At 37.3% G+C, this 9,928-nt stretch overlaps 1 protein-coding gene across 1 annotated transcript; it reads right to left on the bottom strand.

Moving 5' to 3' along the window:
* Positions 1-26: 26 nt before the first annotated feature.
* Positions 27-7,736, bottom strand: LOC135075654 (putative inorganic phosphate cotransporter). Its single transcript, XM_063970067.1, has 11 exons — positions 7,501-7,736; positions 7,235-7,356; positions 5,615-5,794; positions 4,474-4,612; positions 3,905-4,122; positions 3,339-3,488; positions 2,625-2,757; positions 1,943-2,067; positions 1,347-1,466; positions 807-930; positions 27-158 (listed from the first exon to the last, which is right to left on the bottom strand). The coding sequence occupies exons 1-11, from the start codon at positions 7,541-7,543 to the stop codon at positions 118-120; spliced, it is 1,395 nt and encodes a 464-aa protein (XP_063826137.1). The 5' UTR covers positions 7,544-7,736; the 3' UTR covers positions 27-117.
* Between the last annotated feature and the right edge of the window lie 2,192 nt (positions 7,737-9,928).

The following is a 9,928-nucleotide window of genomic DNA, read 5'->3' on the forward strand; positions in this document are numbered from 1 at the left end:
TGTCAAGTGTAATAAAACAAAATTCATAATAATAATGTACTTTTTAATTTTCACATTTTTAATTAATTTATTTACAAAATTCAGACGGTGAGTTTTAACATAATGCTTATTAGTTAATTACGCCTTTGCTGCTTCTTCTTTCTTGATACTATCGGCATCTGTTGAGTGAAATAAAATATTAGTTGCAATAATTTACGAGTAAATACAGAAACAAATACAATAAATGTTTCTTACAAACTATAAGCGCTCTTTTAGATAAGCATTTCGTCTGCACTTTTTGACATTCAATGCACTTCAATAACAAGATAGTTGGGACTTTAGAATTCTAGACGAGATTCTTATCACTTATGGAACTTGTGGCGATCTATGTACGCCACAATGCAAACTCATTGGTCCGCCCGCAACGCTCCGTGCCGCGCGCTCCTGGCCGGCAATAAAAAAGAAGATTTTATGTCGTGACTTTGAAACTTTCCTACGACTGGCTCTTTTGATTTTATTCGGATTGATAATTTTATTTCTTATATGTTTTTGTAATTTAGTCAATTGTAAATAATATAATTATTTGTTTATTCAAAGCCGCTTACAATTTGTCTAAATTCGATTCGTCTCCCACAAACTCACAAAACAGATCGCACGTGCAGAAATAATGCTAATCTGCATCTTTTTTTAAATTTTAAAATAATCCATTCTTTATGGCCAGTGCTTGGTTACCTTCCAATATTCGACGATTTACATGCGTGTTTTCTATTATAAAGTTCGGTTTAAGCTTAAGCTTCGTTTTTTAATACAAGAAAAACAGTACATACCACTAGTTTCAGGCTCATTCCAGTCTTGTCGCTCGCTGCTTCCAAAGATGACGTAGAAAATATTGCAGCCGATATAGATTCCTGAAGATAAGTAAAACACCTTGCGCCATTCGTTTGCATCCGTCTGAAAAGATACAATGAAATTATTTGGCGAAAACAGAAATTAGAAGAAAATATATTTTCTGTATTGGATTTGGATATTTTTCTCAGCACTATGTAGTTTTAAATTAACCAAATCTTGTGAACAAATACCTATACAAGCACACTGGGATTGATAACAAAATAACTATCCTATGTCCTTTCCCGGGACTCGAACTATCTGTATGCCAAACTTAATCAAAATCGGATTCAGTGGTTTAGGCGTGAAAGCAAGACAGACAGACAGACAGAGAGACAGAGTTACTTTCGAATTTATAATATTAGTATAGATAATGTGGCAGTTCGTGAGGGTGGAATAATGTTTGTTACTTTTACACAAAAACTATTGAACGTATTTAGATGAAACTTTACAGTATACATTTTCGTCATCAGTTAATTAACCTCATCCTTCAAGATCCACCCCGCAGCAATGGGTGCGAAGATGGAGAACACGTTGGATATCCCATTGGTGATGCCACTCATGGTGCCCGCGAAGTTCGGCGCCATGTCGATGTGGCCCAGCTGGAACGAATTAAAATAAGAATCTGTAAAATAATATCGATATTAACGCATGAGTGGGTTAAATAGGAGGGATTAAAAAGTTTTAGAATAGTGTAATTTTATACCGTTTCAGCGCAATGACGTCCACTGCTGGACAAAGGCCTCCCTCAAGGCTTTCCATAACGACGACGACGACGTAATCTATAAATATCTATAAAAGCGAAACGTATCTGATTGACTGACTGACTCACCCACTCATTACGAAATCTCAGAAACTAAAAGTGCTAGGAGTCTCAAATTTGCATGGGGGTTGCTTTTAAAATATAGGTGCCTATTAAGACAGGATTTTGCAAAATTCAACCCCTAAGGGGGTGAAACGGGATCCACGCGTACGAATTCGAGGGCGGCCGCTAGTTTTGTATAATTTTGTATTACAGAGGGTACAAAACGGGAGCATAATTCCATGTGGCGTTTTTCTATAGTCAGTGTATAGTTACCATGAACCCGGTGAAGTGTCCCGCATTGAGAGCCACCACTAAGGTGAGCAGAGCCACAGCGGACGTGACGTCACCGGCCGGCGCGTACGACAGGCCAATCAGCGCCAGCGCAGGGCCAAAGAAGCCTGAAGTAATCTTATGTCATTATTACGTAATGATAGTATTATTATATCTTAGAACTGCGCCTAGATACAAATCTTGATTTTTAGTTGGCCGATAGTTGTGCCCGATTTTAAATTGTATGAAGAATCGGCCAAATCGAATCGGCGTAGTGTGCGCACTCCCATACTTATGCCCATACTGATCAACTGCCCGACTAAACTATCGGCCGACGAAAAATCAACGGTGTGCGCCTACTCTTAGTCACAGAAACATAAGTATTTTTTTCGGAACATCGGAAAAATAAGACTTCCCCAACAAACTGAAACCTGGAATGTTTTTTTATGCATAACAAGGCAGGTATTTGACCAAAATCGCAAGTGTTAAGTTAAGTTAATCATATTATTATCTGCCCTGTAAGTGCCTATTCACTCTTGTCTTGAAAAGGCTCTTAAATAATTTATTATATTAAAGTGGTAAAATAGGAATTAAGGCGTTTTTAGGAATCTTTCGAATCATGCGAACATGCTTCATTAGACGTCTTATTTTTTAAATTGTGTTTGTACTCCTACAATAGTCATACCAAAAGTATTGCAGATTTTCCTTGTAACAGTGAGGCTGCACCATTTCTTCTTGATGGATAAGTCCGCAAAATACCCGAACGGCAAACTCAAGAGGACTATGGCGATGTAAGGAATGGCAGACATGACACCATTCTGGAATAAAAATATCATTATGAATACTAGGGACAGCAACGTAAAGCTTTTAATATCTATTGAATTTGCGGAGCGCAAAAAAAGTAATGCGGATCTCTCGTGACCTGCTTGATTATAGTCTTTGACAGACGAAAACATTAGGTTATTCAAACAAATAGACAAATACAAAGTTATTACTAAGCGTGAGGCATAGCTACGTCGTAGAAAAATATTTAGGCTTTTCTTTATAATCATAGGAATAATAATTTTTCAAGTTTAATTCTATCCACATTCACACGCGTTCATTAGATCAATAGCAATAATGTTTATAAAATTGCACATACTCGTAGTATTTATGTTTTGGTAGGTTCACGTACGAAATAGGTAGCTATAATTTAGCCAAGGTTACTTTTGGAAATTAATATTTATTTATTTATTCCACACATTTACACCATCATTCATCATATTTCATCCTCGACACTACACAAGTCAGACAAGGGATATTCGCCTTTGTATGAGTAGTGTAGTGTCTAGTAAAGTCATGTCGAAGTAACGTTTGTCGGAGTTTACATTATGAAGCCCTTCGAACAAGACAAACTCACAGCCTTAATGCTGACTCCCTGGACGCTGCTCAAGTACGAGGGTATCAGCGTCATAAAGGTCCACAGGCCCCAGCTCTGCGCGCAGTTGGCCACGATCAGCGCGATAAACGGGACGGAGGTCCACATCCTCTTCCAAGGAGTTTTTAGCTTCTGGAGTTTAAGAAGTTACGCTTTAGTGTTATTTTATAGTAGAGGTATCGAGGTGTATAAGATAATCAAAAGATACAAGTCTAATAAAACATACAAATCAAGATGAAGCAATAAAAAATAGTTTGAATTTGATATCTGAAGAAGTCTAAATAATGACTGAAATAATTGTTGAAGATTGAATATAATATGTCTTTGATTCGTAGCTTTTTACGTCACATATTTTTCGACTGAGAATGACTATATTCTATGTATGTGGAAGATTTTAGATGTCATGGTCCATGTTTATTTATTTATTGCAATTTTAGATTTTGCGATAGTTCAATGATGATGCCATATTGTATCTATGTGCGGCTAATAGGTACCCTATACTTGAATTAGATTGGACAGTTTAATGTAAACATCACGTAAAAACTTACTTTGTGCCCTCCAATCTGTCCCAGCGATGACTGGATGTATAATCTTTCCCTTTCGCTGATCCACCTTGAGGACTGAGGGGAATCAGATCCAAAGATAATGTAGACTATCAACAAGGCCGTCCCCATGATGCCATTAGTGTAGAAGATGGATGGCCAACCAAAATAGTTTACTAGGTACCCTGATAGAATCATTTGTAGAGCTACTCCAGCTTGGCATCCTGGAAAATAAATCAAAACATTTTAATTTTAACACAGGTGGTTCATGTCTTTATTTCAATGATTTGCAAAAATTTTGAATTTTATGAATCAAAAATCTTTCAGAAAAATCATATTGTTCATCAAGAAATCGCATCAAAGTTTAGTTATGCGCCTTCAGTAAAATAGGGCTTGGTTAGTCAAAATAAAGCTTGCAATTCCAAGAAACCGCGGGCTTCAAAATATAATCATAAGTGTCTTTAATCCTTTGTAAGCCGTCCTTAACAAGAGCTTAACTCTTACTAGGAAAAAAATCTTCCTTATTAGTGAAGATTTTTCAAGATCAAGAGGCGCAATGTATTTTTTTAACTCACCACAAATAATCAAAGCTCCTATACGACTCTTCTCATCCAATGGAGCCCACTTGCCGATGAGGTTGTGCATGGATGGCATGAGGATGCCCTGGCCCAGGCCCTGCACCACTCGGAAGGCGAACAGCAGTCGCCAGCCCCCCTGGAAAAGTAGACAAACCTTTATGTTTTCTATGTACCTATTATGTGTTTACTTATAACCTTCTCACCCGGGAGGTGGAAACGCGAATTATGATGGAGCGAGCATGCCTATTCATTCAGTCATGCCCTAATTAAAGGCCTTAGGATTGTTTAGTTTTGGAAAAATGACATTTAATGTATAGTTATGTAAAAAAAACATGACCCTCCTTCAGGCGCAGTCTGATAAAAGTAAAAGTAAAAGTATCCATAACATCAAGAGTTGAAGATTAAAATAAAACCATTTGAAAACCAAATCGTTATGAACTAGTCCTAAGACAAATATTTTTTTTTTTTTTTTTTTTTTTTTATGTGATAGGAGGCAAACGAGCAAACGGATCACCTGATGGTAAGTGATTACCGTCGCCCATAGACACCCGCAGACCCAGGGGCGTTACAGGTGCGTTGCCGGCCTTTAAGGTAAAGATACGCTCTCCTCTTGAAAGCTTGCAGGTCGTATCCGTCCGGAAACCCCTTTGTATTTTTCTGTCCCCTGTTACTTTTCCCCCTGTATTTTTGGTCGTCTTAAATAAATACCTGCATGCACTAAATGTAAATAAAATTTTTAATCACTAGGCTATAAATGCATAGGTATCAAGAGAACAAGTGAACGTTCGATATACAGGGTGGAAACGTTAAGTGATCTCACTCGATTATTTCTAAACTATACAAGATATCGAAAAACTGATTACTGATTCTGAAAGTGCTTCACAAGTTCTTTTAAATGGTACCAATAATTAGGTTACAGAATAAACTGGATCTATCCGAAAATTCAATGTTTCCAGCTGTAGTAGTAGTTAAAGCCAAAGCACACGATGCGTTGCGGCGGCTCTGCGACGCTGGAGCGGAGTCACTGCGTCGTCTTACCTACATAAAAATATCTATGGCGGGTTCACGAGAGATACGGCGAAATTTTTGCGCAACGCATCGTGTGATCTGGCTCTTACTGTACATTATGCATACTTACATAATTAGCCCCAATAGGCGATATGAACGATATCAGCGAGTTGGTGATCAAGGCGTTGCAGAGGAGGACCTTTCTCCCGAGCCTGGCCACCAGCTCGCCGCCCGGCGTCTGCGTCACCACGTACCCCCAAGTGAAGGCTGACAGCACCAGGCTCTGCTCTTTGATGCTCCAGTCGAAGGACTGCAAGATAGAATAGATAAAAATCAACCAGATCTGGTTTATAACCCTTTAGCCTACTCAGCCATAGGACGTCCACTGTTGAACATAGGCCTCCCCCAATGATTTCCACAATGGCCGGTTGGTGGCGGTTTGCATCCACGCCATCCCGCTACCTTTATGAGGTCGTCGTCTTTATGAGGTCTTTAGCCTTAATTAATTTGTATATGGCGTAGTTTTTAAGTAAAAGAAAATCTCCAAAATTACTCATCATTCATTTAGTATCCAATACAGGACGACCCTGTCTAATTTACTAGCAGCAGTGCAACAACTAAGATCTGCACTCCTCACAAGTTTTCGTCTAAAATGGTGATCTAACCTTTTCATCCGACTTCTAACATTCGTTTGCCATTTTGATAGCTTTTTTGTGTAGATCCTTCCCACCATTCTTAAACATAGTTAATATTTTTCTTCTTTAGTTATTAAATCTATGAAGTATTAATCGTTTGCTATAGCTGTCTAGTAGCCCTCTAAAATTACGTAGTTATTGGATTGTTGTGATTACCCACATATGACACTATCACCCAGTTTTGCTTGATTCCAATCTTAAGTGTGATAAAACAGCAAAATCTGATATTTCCGTAAACATTCTGCACGTTTAGTTACATAATGGTAAAAGGGTTTTTACAAATCTGGTGGTGACAACGGCACTTCTAAGAGTTCGACTGTGTGTGAAACTTTAAAGGAACAATCATTCAATGATAGCACAAATCTCCAAAATTTGCTCTATTTGTCGCTTTGATCATTGCTTATGTATCTAAGCCTAGGCGCAGATCACCGACTTTTTGTCGGCCGATAGTTTGGTCAGGCTGTTAATCAATATGGACACGTATGAAAGTGGGCACATTGGTATCGGCCGATTCTTCATACAAATTAGAATTTAACTGTGACAAATATGACAAAAATCTGTCAAACTCCATACAAAAAGCACCGGTTATCGTTGTAGTTAACGTTAAAGTTAGGTGGTGCAACTCAGCCTTAAAGTTTTCTCATCACATGCCACCTTAGTTGTTGTATCACTATCACTACATAGTATAAAACAAAGTCGCTTTTCTGTCTGTCTGTCCCTATGTACGAGTATGCTTAGATATTTAAAAATACGCAACGGATTTTGATGCGTTTTTTTAATGGGTAGAGTGTTTCAAAAGGAAAGTTTATATGTATAAAACATGCATGTAATTGAAGAGAAAAGCCGAGAAAATCCATTGCACTCGTGCGAAGCCGGGGCGGGTCGCTAGTCCATACAAAGATGTAGATGTCTACTAAAGATATCGTACTCAATGAAACTCGGAAATCCCAGCTACCTGACATACTGATTTGTTTCTGACACAGATTGCGGCAAATACCAGCTTTGACAGATCTCGCGATAACTTTGATCAATCGAGGCCGTGATAAAGAACTTACGTTCTCGTCGGCATCGTCGGTCATGGCCACTATAGCCATGCTGATGTTGACTCTGAATGCGAAACAGAATGTCAGCATGAGGAATAGCAGCAGAACTTGCAGGTGACGGAACCCGAGAAATCCTGAAAACACCGACAAAATAAATAAATGAAATATTGGTACAGGTGCCTAAAGATTCATAAGTCGAAACTATACCTAATAAGTATTATTTTTATTTAATTCTACACATTTTTGAGCGATAAAACAATCATAGTTATTTTACTTACTGCGATTCCCATCAGTCAAAAGTTCATCCGTGCTTGCTATCATGGTGAAAAAACACTATAAGGATTTTCAACCAAAACTGTATTTCTTTTCGCGTCTACGAGTAAATAAGGAATAAACAAGAAATCTAAATTTTATCTGTCAGTCGCGGTGAGATAAGAATTAAAGGTTACGCTGAGATTGTCAATAATTTAAAGAGATCCTAAATCGTTGTGCAATGGCACACGACATACGAGCGCACAAGGACGGCGATAGTGACCCGCATGCTCGTCTGCCCACGCCACAACTATGAAAATTGACCAAGTGCGTGTCGTGTCACGCGTAGTGTAGGGTTCCGTAGTTGTCCTTCGGTACCACAATATATTTCAGAAGTAAGCAATTACTTCATCTAAAGTCGCTTTTAACATTTTCTTCTAAGGAATTTTTATTAGGTATGAAATTTTATAATACCTGAGTAAAACGACTATTACTCTTAAACTCTATAGTTTCCCTTGAAAGTTCATAAAAAGCACTATTATCATGAATTTTTCAGATTTTTCAAGCCAACAGTTTATTTTTAAAGAGGAGTCCTTGTCAGGACTACGGAACCCTAAAAACTCGTGGATCACGACCTCTCAAGCCTAGTATATTGTCGATGACGTCAATTACGTAAACCTAATATCCGTAACTAGTTTATTCTTTAGCTTGTCCGCGGCTTTTTGCGCGGTGTTCCAAAGCAGTCCTTGAATTAGAAAACGCTACATATTATAAAACAAAGTCGCCGTACTGTCTGTCTGTCTCTATGTATGCTTAGGGTCTTTAAAACGCAACTGATTTTGATGCGGTTTTTTAATAGATAGAGTGATTTAACAGGAAGGTTTTAAGTTTAATACATTTTACCTGTGCGAAGCAGGGGCGGGTCGCTATCCTACTAATAATATTATAAATGCGAAAGTTTGGATGTCTGGATGTTTGTTACTCTTTCACGCAAAACCTACTGAACGGATTTTGATGAAACTTTACAGTATTTTTGTTTATAACCCAGAATAACATATAGGCTATAATTTATGACGATCTGTGACAAACGAAATTTCACGCGGGTGAAGCCGCGGGCAAAAGCTAGTATACAATAATCCTTTGTTAGCTTTGCTTAAATTATACGATTATTTAAATTTTAATTAGTAGTTTGTGCTGCTGTATGTTAATATGCGGGTACAATAGAAAGATTCGTTCGTTCATTCGTTTTAGCCAAATGACGTCCACTGCCAAAATACTCTAGCATAATAAAGTTCTTATTTTCAAGAATTAACTATTTATTTGTTAATATTTATTACTGCTGGACAAAGGATTTCCACAATGACCGGTCCTGCGCCTCCCGCATCCAGGTACCTCCCGCGACCTTTACCAGATTGTTGGTCCTCCTAGTGGGGGGCCTGCCCACACCTTACGTTTTCCGATTAAATAGAATAGAAAGACTAACATAGAGATAAACAGTAGGTCGAAGGCGCTTGCAGTCTTTGGTTTTCTTTATTATTTATAAGATTATTAACTTTGAAAAATGATGTTAACATCGATATCTATTGATTACGCCACTTTAGTCTTTGCCACTATTTGTATCAAATCTATCATTCGATTTTGGAACGTGGAGTGAGGAGGAAGTAAACGTTAGGTAAACTATTTTGTATGGATTCCCAGCATACTATTTAGCCCCCACACCTATTTTATTTTATAAGTAGGTACAATATACTCTTTTTATTATTGCCTTTTTTTAGTAATTATTTCTCGCCAGTTCAAATAATATTATGCTTTCCATTGACATTTCATGTTATTTTTATATTTAGTCACTCACCGTCTTTGTTTCATTATAACGCAATCTGAATTGTCTGTTTGAGTTACTTAGGACATTCTCAAAAACATTTGAAATGCATGAAAGATTAGAAAAATGTCCTAATATCTCATACAGAACAATGACATGTTGTTGTTTCAAATTCGATTTATTTTTTTATGCATAACAAGGCAGGCAATGGTAATGGGTATAATATTTTTGATTTATTTTTTCGTTATATTAACGGATAAACTTCTAATGTATCTTTAAAAATGTTTATAATGCACTCTATTCTGTTTAGAAAAGAATATTGCTTGTTTCAGAAAATAAGACTGAAAATACAAAGGCATCACTATCTGGCAAACTTAACATTATACCAATATACCAAACTTTCTACGGCATAGTAATTTAATTTACTTATCAGGCATGAATGCAATAGCTCGGACTGTACCTACGCTTCATTATTATGAACTTGGTGACTAAACAACAAAATAGGCTAGATGACAAAATTTCAATTATTATTATTTGTCCGTCAGACAGATAATTAGAAAATATTACTCATATTTTTTATTTTCTTTCATAATTAAATAATAACAGTGCTACATCGAGTTGAAATGGTGCGATAC

The sequence above is a fragment of the Ostrinia nubilalis genome, chromosome 10, assembly GCF_963855985.1.
Source record: "Ostrinia nubilalis chromosome 10, ilOstNubi1.1, whole genome shotgun sequence".
Lineage (NCBI taxonomy): Eukaryota > Metazoa > Arthropoda > Insecta > Lepidoptera > Crambidae > Ostrinia > Ostrinia nubilalis.